This window comes from Sturnus vulgaris, chromosome 5 (genome assembly GCF_052056855.1).
Source record: "Sturnus vulgaris isolate bStuVul1 chromosome 5, bStuVul1.hap1, whole genome shotgun sequence".
Classification (NCBI taxonomy): Eukaryota; Metazoa; Chordata; class Aves; order Passeriformes; family Sturnidae; genus Sturnus; species Sturnus vulgaris.
This window is the reverse complement of record NC_142247.1, coordinates 70,718,431-70,744,199: the sequence shown is the minus strand read 5'-3', so window position 1 is coordinate 70,744,199 and position 25,769 is coordinate 70,718,431. Positions and strand designations below refer to the sequence as shown.

At 47.3% G+C, this 25,769-nt stretch overlaps 1 protein-coding gene across 1 annotated transcript in view; it reads left to right on the top strand.

The window, feature by feature from the left end:
• The first annotated feature begins 531 nt into the window (after window positions 1-531).
• Window positions 532-25,769, top strand: part of LOC106858218 (store-operated calcium entry regulator STIMATE-like) — a 29,773-nt gene continuing 4,535 nt past the window's right edge. Inside the window, exons 1-7 of the mRNA XM_014884759.2 lie at window positions 532-779; window positions 12,117-12,165; window positions 12,386-12,481; window positions 14,160-14,281; window positions 21,600-21,712; window positions 22,775-22,858; window positions 23,851-23,967. Of these exons, the coding sequence (XP_014740245.1) occupies window positions 671-779; window positions 12,117-12,165; window positions 12,386-12,481; window positions 14,160-14,281; window positions 21,600-21,712; window positions 22,775-22,858; window positions 23,851-23,967 (690 nt within the window). The 5' untranslated portion in view covers window positions 532-670. The remainder of the gene's footprint in view (window positions 780-12,116; window positions 12,166-12,385; window positions 12,482-14,159; window positions 14,282-21,599; window positions 21,713-22,774; window positions 22,859-23,850; window positions 23,968-25,769) is intronic.

Here is a 25,769-nt window from a genome sequence, read left to right as displayed (position 1 = left end):
CTCTTCTACTGCCCTATCTCCATCTCTGTCCCCTTCCCTATCACCACACTCATCTCCATTTCCATTTCCATCCCCATCCCTGTCCCATCTCCATACCCACTCCCATGGCTGCCCCTGTCTCATTGTCTGTGTCCACTGCATCCCCATCTCTATCTCTGACCCCTTTGTATCCTCATCTCCAACTTCATCCACATCCACATCCCCATCCCCGCCTCTGTCCCCATCCTTGTCCCCTTCCACATCCCTGTCCTGATCCTCATCCCTATCCCAAACTCAACTCCACTTCCATTCCCTTCTCCGTCCCCTTCTACATCCCTGTCCTGATCCTCATCCCTATCCCAAACTCAACTCCACTTTCATTCCCTTCTCCATCCCTCTGTATCCTCATCTCCAGCTTTTTCCACACCCCCATCTCTGTCCCCATCCACGTCCCTTGTCTCTATCCCCCATTCCCATCCCGGTGCCCGTCCCTCCCCTCCCGCCCCGCCCCGGGTGCCGCTGCCGGCGGGGCGGGCCGGGGGGCGGGGGCGCTTCGGGGCCGCCTTTGTGCGGGGCTGTCCCGTCCCTGTCCCCATTCCCCTTCGCAGCCCCGCTTGGTACCGCGTTATCCCTCACCGCTGCGTTGTCCCTCACCTTCCCATCCCATCGCATCCCATTCCATCGCAGCCCCATGGCCGCCCCCCGCCCGGCGCACGGCTGCGGCAGCGGAGCGCTGCTGGGGCGCTTCGGGGTGCTGCTGCAGGCGCTGCTGGCTCTCTGCGCCTTCAGCACCCTCATGCGTGAGTACCGGGGAGCTCGGGGCACCCCTGCCCGCCGGGGGGACCGCGGGGGATCTCGGTTTTTTCACTTAGAAAAAAAAAAAATCACCAAGTTTTGCGCGGAGTCCCGGCTGGATTTGGGAGGGAGGGAGGGACGCGCTGTGGATGCTCCCGAGCCGGCGGGTGCAGCGCCAGATGCTCCTTCTTAAAAACTCCCTAATCTGATGGTAATGAAGCTCCGCGGAACGCGCGGCTGTAATCTTGTGTGAGCCATTGCTCAGTCACTTAGAAAATTTTAATGAAGGGTAAAAAAAAAAAAACAAATAAAACCAAACTATTGGTGTAACCCCGCGAGTTGCCGGGGAGGAGCTGACGAGAACGGGGCGGGTGTCCGACACGGCGCTGTGTGCTCAGGGTGATTCAATTGCGCTGTGATACTGTTGTGTTTTATTTTCGTTTCACCTACGCCAAGTTTTAGGGCTTGAGCGGCGGGGGAAGGAGGTTACAGGGACAACGTGCTTTGCTGGTTTCTGGGAAGGGGTGGAAGCTGGGAGAAATCAGTTCAGGAGTGAGAAAAATGACCCGGGGTGTGATTTCCAGGTTCAGAGAGAACAGTCTCAAGTTACACTGTAGAAAATTCAGATATTTGGAAAAGCTTGTTCCCCGGAAGGGGAAGGCATTGGAACAGGCTGCCCAGGGCAGTGATGGAGTCACGGTCCCGGGAGGGATTTAAAAGACGTGTGGATGTGGCACTTAGTGGAGGACTTGGCAGTGCTGGGTTAATGATTGTACTTGATGATATTAAAGGTCTTTATCAACCTCAGTGATTTTGCCATCCCGTGAAAAGGTGGGGAACACTAAGGCTGAATGAGCCGTGAAGATTTACTGTTGTTTTGTGCTGCAGCTGTGATTGCTCACAGCAATGTGTGTGTGTTGCTGCTCTTCAGGGTTAAGTGGTTTAGCACAAGTTGAATCAACATGCCAGAACTCGATCTGTTTTCCTTGTGTAAAAGCCTGTGGTGACAGTGAACCGAAACTTCCAAGTTTTCTGGCTAAGTAGCTGCAGATTTTGAGGTTCTCTTGCTCCCCTCTGCCTTTTGGAAACCACTTTCAAAGGCTCCAGCTCTGTGGTTAACACCAGGCTGCCAGAGAAAACTGCAGCAAGTTCTTCCAGCGATAACTGATACTTTCTTCCAGCTGGAGCAGCCTAATTGCAACATGCCACTGCTTGTGTTTCACCAAATATCGACAGTAAAAATAGTAGTAATTTCTTTTTCTCTTCCTCTTCCCTCTAGTGATGCGTGCATATGGGTTAATTGTCTCATAAACTCCATGGGGTATGCCATAAAATCAAGGGCTTTGGTAAATCATGTTGGAATACCTCTGGGGATGAGGCTGCATAGATAGAAAATCAACCCCGGGCTAACTGCTGATGCAAGGGCTAATATTTCTGTGACTATTACAACCTCTTAGTTAATGAAGAGAAACCGAAAGCTGATCCTGTGTGGTTTTGTTGTGGCTCAGCTGTGGAGGAATTGCTGGCTGGGACCCCAAGGGCAGATGTGTTTACAGCCCTGGGATCCCAACCACAGCACCTCCTCTGGCTGCAGCTGGGCTGGTGGTCCCCAGTCCACCCCAGCTGGTCCTTATCTGTGCCCCAGTCACACACTTCCAGCTGGAGGCTTCCTTGGATCTGCTGGAGGGGCTGTTTGTGTGCTGGCTCCTACCCCACGGTGGTTGTGATGGGCTCACCAACAGCTTTATGTTGGGCAGCAACTTGCAGCTTTTGGGTTGTTTCTGTGGCACATTCAGCTGGCAGCATTCTGGGAAGGAGGAGGCTCCAGTGTCTGGGAGGTATGGAAGCCTCTGGAGCTGAGACAAAAAACTTCCTGGGAACTTTGGTTGTGCCCACATTGCATCCAGCCAGGCAATCCCAGGCTGTAGGTGACTACATCTTGTAGAATTTTAGGATGTTGCTGTTGTTGGAGTCAGTCCTTCGATATTTCTTTCCTTCAGTACTGTGACACTTGGAGTGTGTTTCTGTTGGTTTTATTACTGTGATTTCTGCTTTGCACGGTTGTTGCAGGCCATGGGTTAATAAGTGGAAACAAGGTCCATGAAGGTGGTGGAACAGGTTGCATCAGCTGTAGCTACCCCATCCCTGGAAGTGTCCAAGGCCAGGTTGGATGGGGTTTGGAGCAACCTGGGACAGGAAGGTGTCCCTGCCCATGGCATGGGCCATGGATGCCCATGGATGTTCTTTAAGGTCCCTTTAAGGACCCAAAACCATGTTACAGAATTCCCATCCAAACCCAATCCAATGCCTTTTCCATTCCTTCTACTTTAAAGTATCAACTCAGCTATAGGAACATCTGGATTTGGATAGATAAAATTTCCAAATTGTGCAGGAACTGTTCAGAGCTGTTGAAAACATGTAGAGGAACTCAGACTAACAATAATGTGGCATTCTGCAAAGTTTTGCAGGTGTGTGTGCATGGGATGTGCTCAGAGTACCCCTCCAGAATGTGAACCACAAGCGTGGCCATTGTAGGGAGGATAAGTTTGTTTTTATCAGAGCAATTTGTGTCATTGAATTTGTGTTTCTTTGGGCTGTGGAAAGATTCTCTCCTGCCAACTTGTAGGGAAATCTAATGGAGGAGGAAATTAGTCTTGAATGATTGAGTGGGGTGGTTGCTCCCATTGCAGTGGATTTTGTGAAATGAGTCCCTGTGTGTGGTGAAAACAGGACCCAGAAGTAAATGATGCCCAGCCTTGGCAGGGAGTCAGGACAGCTGTTTAGTGGGGTTTTATTATTCTGTCCCTCCCATGAGCAATAGTGGTGGCAGTTCATTTCAGCCTATGAATTCTCTCTTGCTTTCCAGCGAGGCCTTTAAGGTTGTGGTCAATCCTAATCCCAGTATGACCAGGGCTTGCTCTGGTTGCAGTTTTGCCCCATTTGGGAGTCAAGTGGCAAAGAGGTGCCACCCTTTCCACCTGCCTGGGGTGGCTTTGGAGACACTTAGGCTGTAAGGACAGTGCTAGAACTGAGACACAGACACTTGAAGGCAGAGGCAGTGGAGCCCAGCAGCTGTGTGCCTGTGGCAATCTGGATTCCTGTGCAAGGTCCCCTTGGGGAGGTCATGACCCTGAGGAGTGGGGAGCATTGTGCAATCCCATCTGAAGAGTTTGTAATGCTTTTCTTTGAGCATCACTCAGCTGAGTGGAGAAAGCTGGGTGTGCTTTTGAGGGATGAGTCCCTGCAGTTGCTGCTATTCATTGAAACCTTTTTTCTTTTGAGGAAGGGGTTCTAGACTAGCAAAAGTGGTCCAGGTTTACACAGGGGACAGCAAAACTCTTTGAAGTGAGGGAAGATCTTTTGTACAAATCACATCCATACCCTTCTTTGTGAATTAACTGGAATGCAGGAGAAATGGATTTGGGGAGTTGAACAATTTTTGTTTCCATTGTGAATGGAAAAAGTTTTCCCTGGAGCTGGTATACTCATTTTCTACTCTACCACAAGCAGCATTGAGGACATGCAAAAGCATTTGTTTCTCTTCCAGCTTTTTCTTTTTCTGAAACTGTCTTGGCAGCCCTCTGAGCTGCTGAATGAGGTGCAGTAGCACTTGTGATGATGGTATGAAAATAGATTTTGCTCTTGGAAAACGCTCATACTGCCAGGCAAGGAGAGTTGGACTGGACTGAGCTCCCAGAACCCAGTGGAAAATCTGGTTTTCAGCTTTACTTTTGATCCTGCCTCATGTGACAGCGGTGTCCCTCTCTCCTCTTGCATGTCACTGCTGGACACATCTTCCAGCACATCTTGCCTTGAGCTGAGTCTTAAGAAGGCAGAGTTGTTTGCAATAGGACCCTGATGCTGACCCCCAGGCAGGAGCTGGTGCTGGAGATGCTCTGTTAGCACCTGGGATGGTGTTTCAGGCACTGGTCCAAGTAGCTTGTCCTGAGGCAGAGCCACAGAACAGGAACTTACCAGATTTCCTGTAAACGAAGTAGTGTCTGTGTGGTAGAAAACAGTTGTTAAAGAACATCAGAAGTATCCCCTTGATCTGTGGTCCATGTTTTCTTTGATCCCTGTGGATTTTCCAGCTGAGCTTTCAATGTTGATTTTCTCCTGGATGGTGAAATGGGAGAGAGCATCCTCGTGTTGAGAAGTCTCTGAACTTTGAGAGGGATTCACAGAAGCTGTTGCACTCACCTCCACCAGATAAATCAAACTTAACCCACCTTTTGTGACTTTTTACTAGGCCCTGTAGTGATAGGAAAAGGGGCATTGGTTTTAAACTGAAAGAGGATAGATTTAGACTCAATACAATAATTTTTTTACAGTGAGGGTGCTGGAACACTGAAACAGGTTGCCCAGTGAGATGATGGATGCCCTGTCCATAGAAACATTCAAGGCCAGGTTGGATGGGTCTCTGACCAGCCTGGTCTGGTGGAAGGTGTCCCTGTCCATGGCAGGGGTTTGGATTGAGATGACCATCAAAGGACCCTTCTAACACAGACCATCCTGTGATTCTGCCCCCGTGCTAAGTTCAGGGTGGTTGCAGTACATAGTTTGAAGTCTTGTTTCTGTGCTTTATAAGTATCCCGAGTGCTTTCTGGCTTGTGTTTTGACTTTACACTGAAAATACCTCATAAAGGTGGGTGGAAGTGTGAGTCCATGTCAAGAAAAAGAAGAAATAAATGCTAGAGCATTATCTGTCCAGACTTCCATTCTGTTCTGAAATACACCTGCCCAAGACAGGCTCTGCTGACTTTGCTTGCTATCACACAAGTGCATAGCTGTGTGATCTTAATTGTTCACACACAAGAACATTTAAATTCCAACTTCACCCTTGTAAATGCTTTTCCCTCTAGAGAAAAACAAAGTCACAGAGGTTAACTGTCTCTGGCAGTGTGAAGCCTGGGTCCTTGCTGATTTACATGTAGGTTTGTGGGTTAAGACACGAGCTGCACATGGCAGGACTCTCAGCACGTTTCTCTTCTGCCTCAGTGCACCTGAAAACTGGATGAGCTCGGGAACACATGTTGCACTGTGTGGGCTGGAAGGTCTGTGCAGCACACTCGGTGTGCTTCATTAGGCTGCACACAGCTCTGCACAAAGCTTTTGAATTGCAGCTGTTGATGGCTCTGACCTCTCCTTGGCCGTCACCTCTGGAAGCTGAGCAGGGACTGGGAGGCTCCTGAGAGAACAAAGGGGTTGGGGAAGGTGAGAAATGAGCTGGAGGAGTAGAGCTTTGTGAGAAGTTACCTGTGATCCACAGGCAGCTGAGCACCTGGCTGAATTGGTTCTGCAGTGTGTGGTGAGCAGTTGATGTTATGGGTGACTTAACACGACAAGAAACTGTACAGGGAAATTAGTCTTTTATAATTATGAGGTGAAGCGTGCAAAGCTTTAAGGAGTCTGTTAAATTTCCTGCTTTTTTTTTTTTTTTTTAAACAGCATTTAAAAGTAAGAAAACTGTATGGCAGAGGGACTTTAATGATGAAGGTTGGGTTTGGATAAAATGCTATCTTTAATGCTAAAAGGGAATAGAAAGTAGATGATTGTTAAGATCCCTTCCAACCCAAACCATCTGTGATTCTGTGATAACTGCTTGTGCATCACTTCATTCTTCAGGTGGTGTTCTCTTAATGATCCTGGATTGTATGGTCTTACTTTTATCTTTCCTTGTCCAAACTCCATTTTTCAAGGGACTGGCTTGCAATGTAGTGATGCTTTATATGGAGGGAGTCACAACTGTCTCCTCCAGGATGTTCTGCATTGGAGCTGGAGCCCAGCCTCAGTCCAGGTGTCCTGTAGGACCTACTGTGTCAGCAAATAACATGTTCTGTTCTCAATGTGCAAAGCACAACCAATGCTTGATATCTCACAGCTTTGGTTGGTGACCACCTGGCACTTGGCTAAAATAGCAGCTTTAAAAATCTGTGTAAAAATAAGACACAAAGAGTAGAGCTGCAAACTGAGAACCGTGCCAGGGTCCTCTGTGGCCTTCACTGGGGCCGTTGGAGTCTCCAGAGGGATGAAGGTTCCAGCCCAGGCTCCTGGAAAACCTGGTCTGGTGGAAGGTGTCCCTGCCCATGGCAGGGAGCTGGAACGAGATGTCTTTAAAGACCCTTCCAACCAAACCATTCTGTGATTCCATGAACACAATCTCAGTTTCTTTTCCTTCCTCTGCCAGTTTTGCTGGAGGTGCTTTCATTCTTGTGACACTGGTGCAAGGCTCTTTGGGAGGGAGTGGCTGAACACACCTAGTGCAGACCTGGGGGTGGAAGTCAGCAGCAGTCCGTGTCATCGAACCACTGACAGCTGTTCTGAGGAGGAAAACCAGGACTTTTGCTGCTCCCTGAATTGATGGGGGATGCAAGTTTCACACTTTTCTGGCCAGTAGCATTGGCTGCTCTCTGCAAACAGTGGCTGCTGCTTCCTCCCATTGTGTCTGGGGTCGAGCTGTCTGAGTGGCTGCATGCTCAGGCTAAGAATAGTGCAGACCCCAGGGTTTTGGCTCTGTATCCTGCATCTTGGCTTCTTTCCTGCCTGGGGCTTGGAAAGAGCCTGGGAAAGGGTGTGTCCTGCAAAATAGGTTGCAATCTGTTATTGGAGACTGTACTGCTGAAAATAACAGAGAGGTTTGGCAGGGGAAGAGCTTCTGTTTCCTCCCTGGTACAGTAGCTCCGAGTCCTCTTTGGCCCAGGCCAGAAATAAAGTCCTGACCCTATTGCTGGTGGGTTGTGACCCTGGAGATGGGATTTATAGCAGTCAATTTAGTCCCCTCTTAAAAGCAGGTAGCAGTATCACCAGTTTGGGGCATTTCAGACTTTATTTTTGGTGGACCTTTCACAATTTAGGTGTATTAATGCATCTAAAAGTCCTTCTCATACGAGGTTCATGTAAAGTATCCGTCCCCCAGGCTGCTGCTGAGCTCAGTGGGGTCAGGCTTGGAGCCCTGTAAATTAAATCCCAAAAGTTCTGTCTGTTGAGTCAACACCTCCCTCCCAAACCTCAAATTCAGAATCCTGTGGTTGATTGCAGTAAGATTTGTCAGGGAGGTGGTCTGGCTCTCAGCCAAGCATGTCTAACCATATCCTAGGGAAATAGGTTTCCTCCTATAATTTTGTGGAAACCTGGTAGCCAGTTTGTTTGACTTGGTAGCCTGTTTGGCTGGTCAGCAGCTGGTTGATGCTGCAGCTAATTCTGCTTAAATTAGGGAGTTTATACCTGTGCTGATGCACAAATCTGCAGCAGATCTGCCTGAAAGCAGTGCGAGATCAATGGAGGATGCTCCAGCATGGATGGGGAGCAGCACAAGGGAATAGGGCTGTTGTTGCTGCTGTCCTTGTCTAATTCAATTATTGTAATTAGAGAATTTGTTTAAAAGCCGAAATAGGCTGTGGGACACTGACTGTAGCAAGCTCTGGTAACTTCACAGCACTTGTCTTTGTCTAGGGCAGGCAAAGCTGTCTGTCCCCTTTCTACTGCATCAAGAGAACACTAATGAATATTAACCTCTGTATTACCCTGGAAAAAGAGTGAGGACAGCTGTCATTGTGCTTTTATCTTCCAGTTTTCTGACTATTTCCAGATCTATATTGAAAGACTCCAGCAAACCTTTTATTTTCTTTTAACATTTCACAAATTCTCATTCAGATGTCAGCTTCCACCCAGCCTGGTGGTTCTGAGGGAATTTCAAGCATGTATGTTCTTTATTGTCCATGACTGGAGAGGAAGGGCTGGGAAGTATTTTGTTTCCTGCCCTACCCTCTCTCTGCTGTGGGCAGGGGATCTCTCAAATTGTCACTCATCTTCCTTCCCTTTTTGGTTCAGCTTCACAGCTTTTTGTCTGCAGCAGCTGGAGCCAAGCAGGGGTGGAGTGGGAACTTGTGAGGGCAGACCCTGGAGAAGGCAGGCACCACCCCAGTGGGGCTCTGCTCATGTTTAATGAGATAGCCCTGGGTCCCCTTCTCCTGGCTCTTACAAAATCTCAGAATCACAGAATGGTTGGAGCTTTGACATCATTCAGTTCCACCTCCTGCCATGGGCAGGGACACCCTCCCCTATCCCAGGTTGCTCCAAGCTCCATCCAGGCTTGGACACTTCCAGAGATGGGGCATGCACAGCTTCTCTGGGCACCCTCATGCCTCCCCACCCTCACAGGGAATAATTTCCTTCCAAGATGTGCAATAACTTTGCTTCCTTGCACAAGGCAGCTTGCTTTGCACATGGACAAAGCTGAGAGGGGAAGCAGCATTAAAATATTCGCCACTGTGGTTGGGAACACTGTTGGGAAGACAAATTCCTGCTGCTTTCTGGCATAGACTAGGTACATTCCAGTCTCATTTTCAGTCTAATTGAATGCGAGTTCTCTTCCATCTTCTGCAGCTCTGTGTGTGGTAAAATGCAGGATTTTTAATTTGTTTCAGGTGTTTTTATGGAGTGTAATTTGGTCATAGGTGCTAGAACTCATATAATTTTTTTTTCCTTGATGCAGGCATAACTTTCCTTAAAGTAAATATTAAGGATGGACTGATCTGTCTGAGTCAGGGTACAAACCCACCTACAGCTGGTGGAAAACTGAGTGGACTGCAGTGAATGGAAACACATTTTGAGAAGAACAGAGGAGATTTTAGCCTTTCTCCCATCTTGATCCAGCTGAGCCTGTGCATGCCAGGGCTTGCTCTGTAGTGTTTGGAAGAGGAGAGGGAAGCTTTGCAGTTGCTGCTCAGTCTCCAGAGCCCTGCTGTGCTCACTTAGCACAAAGTGCTGCTTCATGGAGGGCTCCATCATCTCCTGGAGTCTTCAGAGACGTGGTGCTGCTCCTGTGTGGATTTAACATCCCTCCCTAACCCCAGGTCACAGCTACCAAACAACTCTGCTCCCTGTTTAAGCTCTGGTAATCTTGGCTGGATTTCTGGTTTAATTTGGAGACAGCCTGCTGCAGCTCTGCACAGTAAATGCCCTATTAAGCAGTTAATTATTTCTCTATAATACTAGCTTTTATCTTTAATACAACAGTTTTACTGTCTCTGATAATTACACAGTCTCAGATAACTCTCTTAAATCTAATGAGGCATGACAAGCTGTGTTCAACAAGGCACCACATCATTAACTTCTTACCTCTTACTTGTCATCTTATCACACTGAATTACTGTATTTCTAGCCTGAGTGGCTGTGGATACATAACATGTCAATTCTCATTAAGGAAATAATGAAAATCACCCCTGGTGCTCCTGTGGTTGGGCTAGTGGTCAGCTGGCTGGCCTGGTGGCCTGGAGACCCCTGCAAGCATTGTGCTCTTTGCCCCCATGAGCTGGGGGCTGGTTTAAACACTTCTGGCCACTTGGTTGGCCCATGGATCTGATGCTTGTGGGTAGGTGAAATGAAAATTGGCCTTTGAAGGGCATCACTGATGATAGATCTTGTCTGTGCTGATGGAAGTCATCGCTGCAGGGATCTCATGGTGAGATTCAGCTGGATGAGGAGAACTGGGGTTTTCTTTATGGACAGGGATAGGACAAACTGCTGCAGCAATGTCTGGTGTAACTTGACTGATGCCTTGTTACTCATTACTGGTAATAATGGATCAGGTCATTGCTGTGCTGGTTTTCTCTGGATTTGAGACTGACACCAAATCCCTGCATGTGCCTGATTGAAATCCTGGGATTAGGGGAGACACAGGATTGGAGAATGGTTTGGGTTGGAAGGGACCTTACAGACTGTCTTGTTCCACTCCCTGCCATGGGCAGGAGATCCTTCCCCTATCCCAGGTTGTTCCAAGCCCTGTCCAACCTGGCCTTGGACACCTCCAGGGATGGGGCAGCCACAGTTTCTCTGGGCAACCTGTTCCAGTGCCTCACCATCCTCACAGTAAAGAATTTCTTCCCAATATCCAATCTAAATATCTCTTCTTTTAGCCGAAAAAAGTTCCTCATTGTCCCATCACCGTTGTCTTTTCATCTATTGCCTTGTCACCTTGCCAGTAACAGCAGTACAAAGCTGCACTTTTGACATGTCAAGGCTCCTGTCAGGGAAGTCCCTGCATCCTTCCATGTTGGCTCAGGAAGGCATTTCCCAGGGGAAGGAGCCCAGGCTGCCCTTTGGGGGCAGGCTGAGTGCTCAGATACAGCTGGAGAGAGCAGACATTGTACCTGACCTTGTGTGTTTTCAAGGAATGAAGAGCTCCTTCACTGTCACTAATGTCATTTCCAGCTGCCTGTGAGGATTATTAGGGCTGGTAGGTAGTGATGGCCCCTCCCTGAGCATTCCCAAGGTCAGTCACTTCCCATGGCATGGGAATGCTGTTGCTGAGGGGTGCCAGGGACACACACCTCTCTCCAAACACCTCTGCTGTCCACCCTGCTGACCTGTGTGTGCAGGCATTGCCTGTGCTTGGTTTGCATCCAGGCCAGAGAATAGAATAATGGAATCATTATGGTTGGAAAAGCCATCCAGGATCATCAAGTCCAGCCATTAACCCAGCACTGCCAAGCCCACCCCTAACCTGTGTCCCTAAGTGTAAAGGTGGTATCTGCATCACTTAATTAGTGGCTTGTCTTCATTTCCTTCTGTCTTCACTCAGAGTCAGGATTAAAATCGTGAAAGAGACGAATTTTTTCATGTTGGGACTTGGTTGTTTATTAAATTTTATCTGAAGTACAGAGAGTTCTGCAACACTTCTAGCTACCAGCTAAAAGTGGGAAAATGGAGCTGAATCTAGCTAGTTACAAAGTCTTTTAAAGCTAAACATTCCAACGAAGAACTAACACCTGTATTTTTTATACTTTTGACCCAATAAACAAACACCTGTGACCCACAGTGCAGCCCTGACTGTCCAACCAAAAACTACTACCTGAAATCATGAAGAAGGAAGCAGAAGACAGAAAGAGACAACACCCAAAATCCTCCATCTTGTCCCATACCTGTTACTATATTCTAAAACCTTCAAATTCAAAACCCTTCACCATGTGAAATCACTCACTTTTATTTAACTCTACACCAGTGATTTTAACTCCATCACTCAAATTTGGAAGCCTTCTCCAAGGCCTCAGGTCAAAAGCAGTGTTCTCCTGGGGGTCAGTGCCAGAAAGCACAGAAAGCTCAAAAATCCCAAGTTTCTGGGATCCAACACCTAAGCACAACATCTGTGTCTTTTGGACACTCCCAGGGACAGTGATTCCACCATTGCCCTGGGGAGCTCCTTGGGTTTTGCTCAACTTTACACTTGCAGATGCTGAGGGACCTGTAGGATTTTTGGGCTGCTTTTGCAGTGAAGGTGGGTGCAGGCTGCACACATGGAGGGGTTCATCTGGGTAATGTAACCTCTCTAATTCTCTTTGCAGTAAAACGATTTAAGGAACCAAAGGCAGAGAGGCGTCCCTGGAGGATATGGTGAGATTTTTTTCATTTGAAACTTGAAAAGACTGTGTTTATAATATTTTTTCTCTTATGCTAACAATCTTCTAGGCCCCCTGTGTGTCCTGTATGTCATTTAATTGTAAAATAAAATGTGCTGCTGCTTCCCAAAGAAACCTCCATAAAGTAGCTGGTGTTCCCTAGAAATAAAATTCCCTGCATAACTCCTTCAGAAAATCTTGATTTTTTCCTCCAGGTTTTATGATACCTCCAAGCAAGCTATAGGTGCCCTCTTCATCCACTTTGCCAATGTTTTTCTGTCTGATCTCACTGAGGAGGACCCTTGCTCTCTGTAAGTACACAAGGCACTTGCATTCATGCCCTACATCTATCAAAGGGAGAATTGTGTTGGGAAAGGCCATAAACAGTGGAAATGGATCCATCTGAAGCACTGCATGGGGATAAACCCTGCTGAGCTTGTTTTTGTGGTCTGTGTTGTCTTCTTTGCTGGTCCTCTTTGGGGGATTTCTAAACCAAATTTCAGACTTAATGTAGAAGTGCCACCTTTACTTCAGCCACTTTGCAGATAAAAATTTAGTTTCAGCATTAACCTCGTCTCATTCTGAGAAACTCCTTTAGGCTTCAAAATTCTCCTTAAAACCTTCTGGCCCATCTCCTTTTTTATATTGAAGTGCTGCACCTTCATGTGTTTCTTTAAGCAGACAAGTTTGGCTGGGACTGCACATAACCTCTCAAATGATGTATTGTTGTTTTTTTAAACAGACAGTGTTTTAAAATAACCCTTTCATGCTTATGCCATGCCCTTTGGGTGTGTTGTTTATTTTTGATGTGTGTTTTATGTTTCCCTGCACTGCCTGACTTGTCATCCTGAACCAGGCAGCCTAAAGCCCTCCAGCCCTGTCCCTGGGCTTTGAGGCTCATATTCTGTTTTCTGCCCAGTATAAACCACCAGAGCCTCATGTTTGCATGGAATGCTGTGATTTCAGCAGCTGGAAACTGTAAAAAGCCAGCTTGAGCTTTTGGATGTAGAAAAACTTCATGTTACGCTTTCACAGTGGATATCAAAAGCAGATTGTTGTTTTCAATTTCTTGGTTCAGAGGCAGTGTCGAGTTCTGGAAAAGGAAATGTTCACTGCTGTAGCCTTGGCATTTTCTTCATGCTGTAGAAATCTGGCAGAAAATACTGCAATAATGGAAAACTGCATAAAAAAACACATTAATATATGTGATTTTTTTTTTTTTTCTTTTTGGAGTTCATTAAAATACCAAGCCCTGGATTAGAGCTTGGACCTTGAAATCCCCAGAAGGTCCCTGCAAGTCTCCTGCCTCTGGCACTCTGCCAGTGACACTTCAACTTCCAGAGCTGCAGAGCTCAAATCCATTGAGCCAAAATCTCCTGGCAGGGATGGGTTCAGCTCCTGGATCTGCAGTGGGACCTGAACTTGAGGTTTTTGGGACCTCAGGGTTCTTGCTGCTGAGGCAGGGCCCATCACCTCTCCCAAAACCTGCCTCTCAATCTGTGTCTCTGTTTTTGGGAGCCTCTTGCAGCTGCTCAGAAAAATGGACTTTTTGCCTCTTCTGCTGCCCAGTTTGTAGAGAGCTGTGGTGCCCAAAAAGCTGCCATTTTCTTGTGTGAAATTCTGGAACAGCTTGGTTCTGTTTCCTCTGAAACTTGAAATTTCATTCTTTTTAATAAGAAAAAAAAAAAAAAAGAAGGTGCAAATGGAAAGCCTCCTTTTTTTGGGGGTAACTTTTAAGAAGTGTTTATTGCTATATGAATAAATAAGCAGTGCCAGAAAGTTGATGGAGCCTGTCCTTCTCTCCTGAACAACCTTTTAAACTAAGAAATTGCTGGTAATATTTAGGAAAATGCAATAAAAGAGAAAGGAAGCGAGTTTGGATTGATTTAAAATCTTGGGGTTTTTAAAATTAATTTCCATTATGAAATTAAGGATTTTTGAATAAGACTTAAGAAGACAGCTGAAACCTGAATTTTCCTCTGCTCTTAGCTACCTTATTAATTTCATCCTGGATGCCACGCTGGGGATGCTGCTGATCTGGCTGGGTGTGAAAGTTATCTCCCGGATCGTGCAGCACAAGAAATACACATACCTGGTCTTTGGAGAGTATGGTAGGTGTCACCTGCTCTGCCCAGAAGGGGTGGGTGTGCTCCCAGCTGGGAATGGGCGCAAGAAAATGGCAGGAACTGCAGTTTTTGGCTGAAATGTGAGCAGCTGCCTTCTGTTATCCCTTCTTCAGAGAGCTCATGAGGGTGAGTTAAATGCTGGAACCTCTGGAGTGTAGCAGGGTGGTGAAAAGCTGAACATTTCCTTGGATGTAGATTATACCTCAGGACATCCATGTGGTAAATTGGGGTGTGTAGGGTTCTTCTGTGGGGTCCTTCCATGGGTTTTTCTCCATCCCATTCCCTGCCATCTCCATTCAGAGTATGGAGTTGTTCTTGCATTTGCCTTGAGCTGTAGTAGGGATCAGTCAGGTGCAGTGTGACCTCCAAAACTTTAGTTCTCAAGTGTGGCCTCTTTCTCTTAAAATTCCTGCTTTGAGATAGAGAAAACCTTTCCAAAAAGCTGCTCTCAGCCAGCCCCACTAGAGGGTAGCAGTTCCCTTCCAAAAGAGCAGAGCCAGCTTGCAGGAGAAGCTGCAGGAAATGGAAAAATTAATGCTTTGCCTGTTTTACGTTACATCTAATGTACAAATTAATTCAGTCATATTTCAGAAAATGCATCTTATTCATAAAAATTGCAGTCTTGCCTTTAAGATGTTAATCATTAAGTCTGTTCTGAAGTTAGTCTTGTTTCTTTGTGTTCTTTGTATCTGGTCTGGCACCTGAGCTGGTGAAACTTGGACCCAACTAGGATTAGTTTGGAGACCCCAGTGCCTTGTGAACTTGCTCAGCCTGTGCAGATGGGTCATGGCAGAGGATGAAGGGCCTGGCTGGGCTTGTGAGGCAGCAGAAGCAGCCACAGACTGGAAATGAGATGGTGTGATGTGGCAGGGCCAGCTCTGCTCAAACCTGAGAATGGTTTTAAAGGCTGATCTCCAGAGCAGTTTCAGCATCCTGGCAGCAGGCATTTGATACCTTTTGTATTTTCTCTAGTAGCTCCTTCCTCATAATAGATCCCTAAAGCCAGTCAGATGAGATAGCAGATGAATCCAGATATTCTTAGTTCAGGAACTGGAGTTTTTCCCCTTTGGAGCAACAAGGACTGGGAGCCCAACCACCTCAGGACACAGCTTCAGCTCCGTGTGCCACGTCTGCAGTTGAGCAGAAGCAAGAAACATGAAAAGTGTATTGGCAGAGCAGGGATGAACTTCTCTTGAGCTGTAGCTGGCCCCTTATTAGGGCTGGCTTAGACCACAGAAACAGCTCACTCCTTTGAGAAAATCTTGCTTTCATTACTGAAAAACAAGTTTGTGCTGTTGCTTGAATTTGGTTCTTGGATTGGGGGTTAAATATCCATCAAGTACAGTTTTTGGTGCAGGTCTCTGGCCAGAGTGACCCCAGTGGAAAATTCAGGTGGGAGCCAAGTGACCTGTCCAAGGCAATCCTGTGGCAGGGCTGGGTAAGGAAAACACTCCCATCCTCATTCTCTGGTGTTAAGTAACTTCCAAAACAGTTGGGAAGAGGCTTGTAAACTTTGTACAGTTCGATGCAGGCTCCAGGAATATGATTCATTTTCTGGGCTAATTGCTGTACCAGACATTTTCTCCTCAGGAGAATTGAGGGAAGCAGCATAAGTCCTGCAGAGGAGAAAACCAGGGGAGCACCAAATCCATGTTGCAAACAGCAGTCAGTGCCATCAGAACAGAAGGGTTGTGGTTTTGTCCAGTAGAGCCAGTGCCCATCTTCCTGCATCAACTTGGAGGGAAAAAAGAAAATCTGTCACAGCTGTGTCTTTCCAGCATCCCTGCTACTGATGCAAACCACTGCAGCTGTCCTTTGGTGTGGGCTGCAGCAGTTCCTCCTGTCTGTGGTTGCTTCTCCTGCCTCTGCAGCCCTGGCTGGCTCCCCCTGTTCAGCTGCATTAATGGAGAAGTAAAGTAAAGGGAAAGTACTTAAATCTATGCTGCTATTTTAAGCATCCAGCTGCCCAGAATTGTTTAGAAAAATCAATGACTTCCATATTTCCAAAAAACCCAGGAACAGGCATTCTGAGATCAGCCTCTCTTGTGCCTGAGCTCATGGCCAAACACTGTTGCAGCCAGGAATGACCTCTTCTGCAGCTAGTGGGGAATCAAAGGCTTCTGTTTGCTTATGTCCCTCCATCTTTTGCCCAAAAGCTCTTGATTACTCTCTGAATTGCCTCTAAGCACAGGAAACTGCATTTTAGAAAGTGCTGTCTCTCCTCAGAATGCCTGGCTCCTGAAATCAGAGACTGGGGAAGTTTATTCTTGGCACAGGTGGGCTTTTGGGAATGAGGGTTACCTTACACCTACTCAGAGCTAACAAACTCCTGCTCCTGGAGGTGTAGAAGGCCAGGTTGGATGGGACCCAAGAAACTTCCATGGCAGGGAGTTTGGAACTAGGTGATATTTTTAAGGTCTGTTCCAACCCAAACCATTCTGTGATGATTCTGTGAAATTCCACAAAAGCACCATTGCTGTAGCAGTTCATGGTTACAGGAGCTGTCCCTGTAGGGAACCATCACAGGGAGGAGAACAGAGCAGAGTTTGAGCTTCAAAAGATGTGGGAGATGGATACCCAGGTTCTTGGAGGTGCTGCTGGGCCAGGACAGACTGAGCAGGGGAGGTGCTGGCTCCAGTCAGGGTGTGCAGACCAAGCCTGACTGAACTTTGTGCCTCATCTCCAACCTGGTCCAGCTCTGTTCTCCCTCCCCATGGCAATGAGAAGCTCCCTAGAGAGCACCTTTGGATGGCTGCAGTGTCCTGACATTTTAATTGTGTTTAATAATTCTCCATGATTACTTTAGAAATACCTCAGTATTTCTTTTAAGTAAGCAAATGCAATGAATTTGCATTGAGAGGGAGATTTCCTTCAACGTGCAAGTAAATTTTTCTGGAGGAACGTTAAGAAATGAGGGGGAGGAAAAGTGTACTCACTGGAAAATATCTCTGGATGCCCATCTGGATGTTGACTTGTGTGTGGCTGTAGCTGTGGTCACTGGCTATCTAAGCCTGATGCTTTGTGCTCGTTCAGTGTCTGGAAATGGAAAGGCATCTTGCTTTGGAGGCCTTCAAAGTCTGTTTAGTGGGCTGTTGAACTCTGCTGGTCAAATTTAGTTCTAAGAGAATATGCTGTGTGCCAGCTGCTGAGTTTAACTGAGGACCTGTGTAGGCTGCTTTTGGCCCCGTGGTGATGTACAAAATTTCCATAACAAATATTCCCACGTCCTGGAGCAGTCGAGGGAGCTGGCTGCTAATGCTTGAGGAAATACTGCTGGAAATAGCTCTAACCTGAGGGGCTGTCCTGTCCTCAGCCTGCTGGGCTTTTCCACCCCTAGGGGCAGAGAGGAAAAGAGGAGAGGACTGAGGGTCCTGCTAAGGGTCTGACTGTGTGGTTGAGTCCCTTGTTCTGAGCAGGGGTGCAACCTGTGAGCCTCCTGGAACTGGGTGACAGCAACACTGTCCCCTGCAGTTTAATATCCACAGGGACCAAAGATCCAGAGCAGTGCTGTGGCACTGCACACTGGGGACAGATTCCAGCTGTGCACTCACTTTTCTCCATTCCAGCAGTGTGACAGTGGTCCAGAGGAGCTGGGAATGCCCCATCCCTGGAAGTGTTCAAGGCCAGGTTGGATGGGCTTTGAACAACCTGGTCTAGTGGGAGATGTCCTTGCCCATGGGGTCACTTCCACCCCACACCATTCTATGATTCAGTCATTTTAGTTGAGGTGCAGAAAATGCCAGAGAGGCTCTGGGGTGTCCACTGGACCCATCTGGCCTCTCTGATGCATCACATTCCCATCTCTAAAAACCTGGTTTTGCCCTCCAAGTGAGCATTTCACACAATTCAGAGTTTACTGCTATTTCCTACCCCCCGCTGTATTTGGCACTGATAATTAGATCCCTTGGTTTTGGAGGTACCATTTGAGTATCTCCTAAGAAGTTTTTGACTTCTTTTACCCCTACCATGTCACTCAGCACAACTTCCAGGGCTTTCAAATACTCGCCTTTCCTCAAACCCCCTGAACCCTCCACTTTGGCTGTGGTTGAGCTTTTTTCCTACCTGCTCTGTGCACAAGTCCCAAGAAGTCTGTAAATAAAGCTGTCTGGCAGTAACATGTGGGCTGTGCTGACAGCTCAGTGCATTAGGCAGCCTGGATTAAAACTAATCCTGTTGTGTGGTAGCAGCTCAAATACCTCCAGCACTGCTGCTCTGGCTCCCCAGCAGCTGGGCTCCCACACACGAGTGGAATATGAGACACATTTGTGTGAGCTTGCCACGGGCTCCAGTGGTTCTTGGGCTGCTCCAAGGAAGTTTTGCAAGTGGTGGGGAACACCAGGAATGCTGCTGGAGGAGAGCAGTCAAAATTCAGTGGGTGCATCCTTCGGGGTGAAGGAGGATATTAATCTCTACAAGGATGGGAGATGGCTGTAGGAAGGTTTTAGCAGAGGGTGTTCATTAAGCTGGAGGGAGAGGTTTGTGATAGACTCCATGTGTAGAGGAGCTCAGATGTGCTGGGTTACCTCCCAGCTAGAACCAGGGACAAGAAACTGGAAGGGTTCAAAGGGAGTGTCATACATATAATCACCCAACAGGTGTAATGTGGAGGCTGCAATGATCATTCAGCCTAATTCCCCATTCTGATGTGTTCAGAGCTTTCCTTTTCTTGTAGGAAAGAGGAGGACATATATTTTATTGTAATTTTATTTGGCCTCCAGGTAGCAGCTGAGCTTTTACTGGCTGGCAGCATGGTGTGGCTGAAAGTCTTGTGGGCTCTCCTGGAGATTTATGTATAGAAATGCTTCCTGTAAGAAGAACCCTTTCCCATCCATAGAGCAGGGCACCTCTGGGCAAGACTTCACCCATCAAAGACATCAGGCTGAATCTGAGGATGCCTCTGACAGCTTTCTGTAGGCAACCAGCACTACATGAGCTCAGCTCAGCCTTTCTCTGCTGTGGAAGGAGACATGGCAAATCTATCTTATGGGCTTGTCTAGGGACCACACCAAAAGCTTGCCTGATGAGATGCCAGGAAATGTTGACTGGAATGTTCCTGGTGTTGGTCAGAGTTAGGTGAATTAGTGGTGTTGGGTGGTGGATTAGTGGATGATGGACACTGGGGTGATCAGTGGTCCTTGGATGACTCCACACCTGCTGAGGTGAGAAGCAGACAGCTGCATTCCTTGGTGAAGTGAAAATGCTGCTGTCTCTAAGTCACCTTTGCAGCCCTTAAGGCCATGCTGCTGTTTTGTTTTCACCTTTGTCTTGAATCATTTTGGTACAGAGCAGCCTCCTGTCCTTGGGAGATCCAGGATGCAATTAAAAATAACAGTAGAAACATCCTCTGGTCTCCCTGCTGGGTATGGAAATTAAGTCCTGAATAGCCAGGCATAGTCCATGCCTAGGGTGGGTTAGGAAGCAGGTAGTCTTTGCTATGGGCTGTGTATCAGCCTGGTGAGCCAAAACCTGCCTCGAGCTGTCCAGGACACAGAATGCAGAACCAAGAGCCTCAGGCCATTGAGGTTGGGAATGGTAGTGACCTGTCCCTGCCAGGGGCAGGCATTTGGGAGAGATCTCAAGCTTGCTGCTGCTTTTTGGGCAGGCTGAGATGACAGAGGGAAGTGCTGTCACAGAGAGCTGATTCACAAAGGGTGCTGTGGCTCCATGGGGGACAGAGCACAGCTGACAACACAGAGCAGAAGGGAAAGAGTTCAAATGCAGGAAGGATGCAGCAGATGTGTTTGTTTTCCTGTTTTGTGTGTACTCAGAGCTCTGATGGGTGGTGATAATGTGGAGGTTTCTGGGAGAATTGGTTTGTTTTGGGGTATGGGGCAAAAAAGTTCACTAGACCCAACGTGTGTGCCAAAGGCAGCTGGGCATCCTGATCTATTGGGAGAGGCTTTTAGGAGGATCAAAGCCTCTCTGACACCAGCCTGTGGCTGCCAGCTGCCTCTAACACTGCTCCCATCTCCTCACAAGACCACCCATTAAGCTGTTAACTGGCAGGGAGCAGAGATTCTTCTCTCCAAAATCCTCCACCGGCTCTGCTGGATGTGCTTCCACATAACCTTCCTGGCTCCCTCTTCCTGCCCTCCCTCCATGCAGTTCCTGCTGGTTTGGCTCTCTCTGCTTGCTCTCCTCATCCCTGCACCCTCGGCCTCCCAGTCCTTCCCTCTTCTCTTCTTTGTCTCCTTCTCAATCATGGCTTGAGCAATAAAGAATCTGGGGCACAAGGTCGTCCTACCTTGGACACTGCCAGGATGCCTCTACTTTTTAGCTGTAGCTTTGCAATGAGGCAGGTTTAACCAATGACAGGATAAGGACAAATGTACCTGGAAACGTGTTTTGCACTTGCTGGGAAGCTGATCCCCATGGAGCTGGGGCTTGGTTGGACACCAGCTCTTACCAAATCCCAGTATGTGCTGCTGGTTTTTGTGGCCAGAGGTTTTTATTGGTGTTAATTGTATTAAATGTGCCTTTGCAGACTGCAGGTTGTCTCCCCCTGCCACATCTCAACAGAATTGTGCTGAGAAGTGGGGAAGAGTGTTCAAAAGTGCAGCAAGGCTCCCAGCCTGCTGCCACCTGACCACACTGAGCATTGGCACCTGTCAGTGCTAACTGCACAGGTTCCCTTGCACGGATGGAATTCCAAATTCCAGCCAGATAATGCTGGGAACAAGTGTTGCCAGGGGTTATCTTTGTCTTTAAGTGGTAAGAGGAAATGCTGCAGCTTTCCTGAGCCAGATTCAGTAGCTCAGTTTTGCAGACCTGAGATATTGTGGTGAGCCAGGGGAGGTGATAACCAGCTGGCAGGGTGCTCAGAGGGCTGGAGCAAGCACATGTAATAGATACAGAGCCCTTATGTTGTTAACAATACAAATATGCTTTTCCTTATTTCTTGGTGAGTACCCCATCGGAAACATTCATATTTAATTAGCATTGATTCTTTTTGAGTGGATTGCTTTAAAACCTGGGGCAATGGAGCCCCTGTCTCTTGCTCAGACAGTATCACATAACCAGCCCTTCACTTCATCAGCACAATGAAATAATTCTGTTCAGGCCCAAGAAGTTACACTGCTTGTAGGGAAAATGGTGACTTGAAATTTTCAAACTGTTTCTGGCAACTATGTGGGTAAAGCTTGGCAGGGAGCACATTGCAGATTATGTCTTTAATGATTTATTTGCTTTTATTTTATAGAAGAGTTCTTGTAGAGAGGAGGGTCAGTATCAAGCATGAGGCAACTTTTCTGCAAGGCTGTCTTCTCCTGTCCTCTGTCCCAGATTTAATATTTGGATTTTCCAGGTGATCCTCCACAAGCTGCTGCTTGGATTGGCCAGTGTATCCTCTACTTGCTGATAATGGTTTTTGAGAAGACTGTGATTAGCCTTGTCCTGCTTATCCCTGGTTGGACAAAGGTAAGCAGTATTTTTCTAGCCATAGCTGTTGTGGTTTCTTCTTGTCAGCTTTGCCTGATTCATGGTTCCCAAAATTGAAGGCCTTTAATCTTCACACTTGTTGACATCACTCTGTAATCATTAGCTATTACTTAAATTTTGGGAAACATGACTTTCATAATGGTTTGGCTTTTGGTGCATTCTCTTGCTAGTCAAAAGCTAATGGAATAAGATGATGCTTTAATTTTCTTTCCCATTCTTGGAAGGCTAAAATGGGCTGGGCTGGCAGCTGAGCTCCTTCAGTTCTGCCAGAGGATTTCCATGCTATTCTGTAAAGTCAGTCCATGTTGGTGTTTGTGATCCCGTGCTTAAATCAGGAGGACTCTTAGAGATTAATTTGGAAAGTGCTATACAAGTCGTGTGTTGTCTTTTCCTGCTCAGCTGCTTCTGTGTGCCAGCAATGTTAATTGTGTTGATCAGAAATTTATCTTTAAAAAAATAAAAATATTAGCCTGTGGGGCTTTTAGCCACATACCTGTTGGCAGGTAGGTGTGATGGGTGTAAAAACCTAATTCTGAGAGTCAGAGGTGACTCCAGTTTGGAGTCCACTTTCACCAGGCTCTGAGGTACCAGGCAGTGTGTGTGACTTGACTGAGGAGTTATCTCCAGCAGTTCTCTCTTCAAGGGTTGTGTTTCAAACCCAGTAGCCCACAGTGCTCACACTTGGATGTGAGCTTCTTCAGCAGCACAAATCCAGGTCCAGAGATGCTGCTGGATTTCTCTCCATGATTGCTGTTCGTGGCTGGTGTCCCTGTTCTGTCAATGAGCTCCAGGGAGCCAAGGGAAGTCCCACCAATTGTTGTCATGGATATTTACACTGAAAGACTCCCAGTACTTGCTTCTGTACAAAATCATGTGTTTGGCAGCTGGGCTAAGGGAATAGCCTGTGTAATCTTTTAGGAGCTGGGTTGAAGCACAGGCTGCAGAGCTCTGGCTGCTCATGTAAGAAGACAACCAGTTTTCATCAAAGATCTTGCAACAGAGCTGTTCACATAATGCTGCTAAATGTTTTCTCCTCTGCAGCTTCAGCAGATCCTCCTGGGTTACATCCCAAGCCCTCAGCTGGAGCTCGTCCTGGTGATGTTTGTTGTGCCTTTCATAGTCAATGTAAGTGGTGTCTCTGCAAGTTCTGGGAGGGCTGGTTTAGAAATTAGGGACTGGCTGGGGGCAGCCTTGAAGTGGCAGAGGCACGGTGGAGGGGTGTGTAAAGAAATCTATCTGTCACAAATCTGTCACTGCCACAGTCCCTGTTCCCAGTTCCTGTCCCTTTCTCAGCTTTCTCTGAGCTGCTGTGGGGCTGACTCTTTACCTCTTGGAATAAAGCTGGGTCTTGTTAGGTGAGAGCTCATCTCAGCAGCAAGTTATGGGCATGGGGATGTCCTTTAATGTCCTGTAGGATGGCTTGGGACCTTGACAGTCACGTCAGTTGGCTGATAGTCAGATTGTGTTACAGCAAGACAAGGTGCTCAGGGTTACCCAGAACTATTGTTCTCCTCAAAACTAGTTTGATAAAACCTCTTGAAAGTTCAGGTCTTTCCTGGTTCTCCTAATCCTGTGTAATCCTTGAGCTGCTGCTTAGTTCCTGCTAAGGTGGGAAGTGGGAACAAGGTGTTACCACTCAGATGCTCCCTGGACAAGCAGGGAGTTGAACTCGCTTTCAGCTCATCCCAAGCACATTTCAATGGATGCAGCAGTGGCAAAGTTGGATTGATCTGCCTCTCTCCACCATCCCAGGCTGCATTTCCACATTAGAAAGCAAATTCTGGTCTTCAAAGAGCTGACCAGGGACTGGTTCATGCAGATGAACTTTGGATGGAGCTTGGTTCAGGGGTTATGTTCTGGTGGGAATTCTTCCTGTTGTTGTCTTATTTAATCCAGGCCTTCAACAACTGTGGAAACAATAGGAATTGTGCAAGAAGGGACTTGATGAATTTGATTCATCCAATCCCCGTGGACACAATTGATGCTGGGCTGATTTAGATATGAGGTTGATCAAGACTGGGTGTCTGGAGAACCCAAGAGGAGAAGAAATATCTGTGATTGAATGACTCTGTATTTTGGTCTCTGCAATCTATTGATTTAAGTTCTTTCTCCCCAAGGCCATTATGTTCTGGGTTGTGGACAGCTTGATCATGAGGAAGTACAAGCAGAAGGATACCCTAGACATCAATGGATCCACAGAAACTCCTCGGGCCAGGAGGACTGAGGAATCTCAGGTAAGACCGGCGATGCAAACTTGTGTTTCAGACCAAGCTGCAGACCTGTGGGATGGTCTGTGTGTTTTATCACAACCCTGTAACAGAAGATCACATTGCCTGGGCCTGGGGTGGTGCTTCATGAATGTGAGTGATCACCCTGCAAAGTCAAACTCACTCTAACCATGAGCAATGTCACAGCGCAGGAAGTGTTGCTGAAATTCTGCCCTGCATGATGACAATACCTTGGGGGGATGAGCTGGCTTCTGCACTGATCTGTGTGTGCAGGCTAGAATTGTCACTGAGCTTTGCTATATTTAATTGTAATTAATTTTGGCTGGGAAGAGCTCAGTTTCCTCTCTGTAATTGTTAGCATCCCTTTTAGAGAACAAGGCTTAGCTGGGAATCCTATTTTGTCAGAATTTGGTAGTTTTTCAACCAGATAGTTGTCCCTTAGCTGGAGGAGGCTTTGTTTTGTGTAGTGTGAACCTGACAGTTAAAAGTTATGGTGAGAGGAGGAAATGCTGCGGTTTCAGCAGACTTTGTTCTTCTTAATCATGTGTGGTTTGTTGGGTAGATGGTGCCTGTTTCTTACTGCCCTTTGGGCAGAGTCCACAGTCTTGGTCCCTGGGACAAATTCCCTTCCTTCTGCTGGCACCCAGGCCTGGTTTCAGTGTGTTCTGACTGCTGAAATCCTGCAGCTCACTGGCAAGTCTTACCAAGATAAGATAATTTCTGGCAATCACAGACTGGCTCCTGGAGGAATTCTGCTGAGGAATTTAGGATGGACAGAAATAGCTCTTGCTCTCTGAGAGCTCTTTGATGATGAGTAACTCAGCTCTTGTGCTGCTAGGTGGGATGTCCCATCACTGGTGGCATTGCAGCACACGCAGAGGTAGCAATGTTTAAACAGTGTGTGCTTGGCAGTCTGCACAGCAGCCAGGGCTTCCCAGGAGTGCAGTGGGGCAGTGGCCACTGCTCGGGCAGTGTCAGAGGAATCCTCACTCTGGCAGGGAGGGCAGGCAGATGTGAGCAGCTGTTGAGACAATGGAGTCACTCCTCCTGGCCCTGCCCCTGGATAAACAGCTCTGGAGAGGTCAGTGGTGGAAAAGCCCTGCCCTGCTCACTAGATGTGTTCCTAAAGGCCCAAGATCAGTCAGAATTACACCAGCTCAGGAGCAGAGCTAAGGAGGTGACATCTCTTGTTTGAGACAAGGACCTCCTTCACAGCTTTTGGAACCAAACCTTGCAGCATCCAGGCTCACAGCTGGTGTCACAGGTACTGCTCCTCTGTGGAGACGGAGCTGCACCTCTCCCTTGTGCCACTGGAACTCTGCAAGTGTCTTGTGACCCCTAGATCAGTTTTGGATAATCTGAAGGAACATACCTGCTAAATTCCAGATGCTAAGAAAGCCTCTTCTGGCAGGTCAACAGATGGGAAGTTTCAAGTAGTGGAAACAACTCCCACTCTTCCACTTTCTGTCAAAGGTTTCGCTCATCTTCCAAGTACCTGACTGCTTTTCTCTGAAGGCTTCAGCCAAAATTCAACAATGTCCAGGTCATCTGTTCATCCTGAAACCCTCTGATCCATCACTGCAGTGGAGCTACCAAGGGGACTGGTTTCTCCTTGGAGCAGTCTGCAGGGATTGCCTCCTTTATGCTCACATATGTTCTGTGCCTCTGGCCTGACAAATATTTTGGGCAGAGAAGGAAGCTTATGAAGAAATACGGAAGTGGGTGACCTGTTTTCCAACTCTTTCTTGGCACTGGGCCTTGAGGAATAGCCTTAAGCTTCTGCTTCAGGTGTCAGCTTCTTAAGCTGT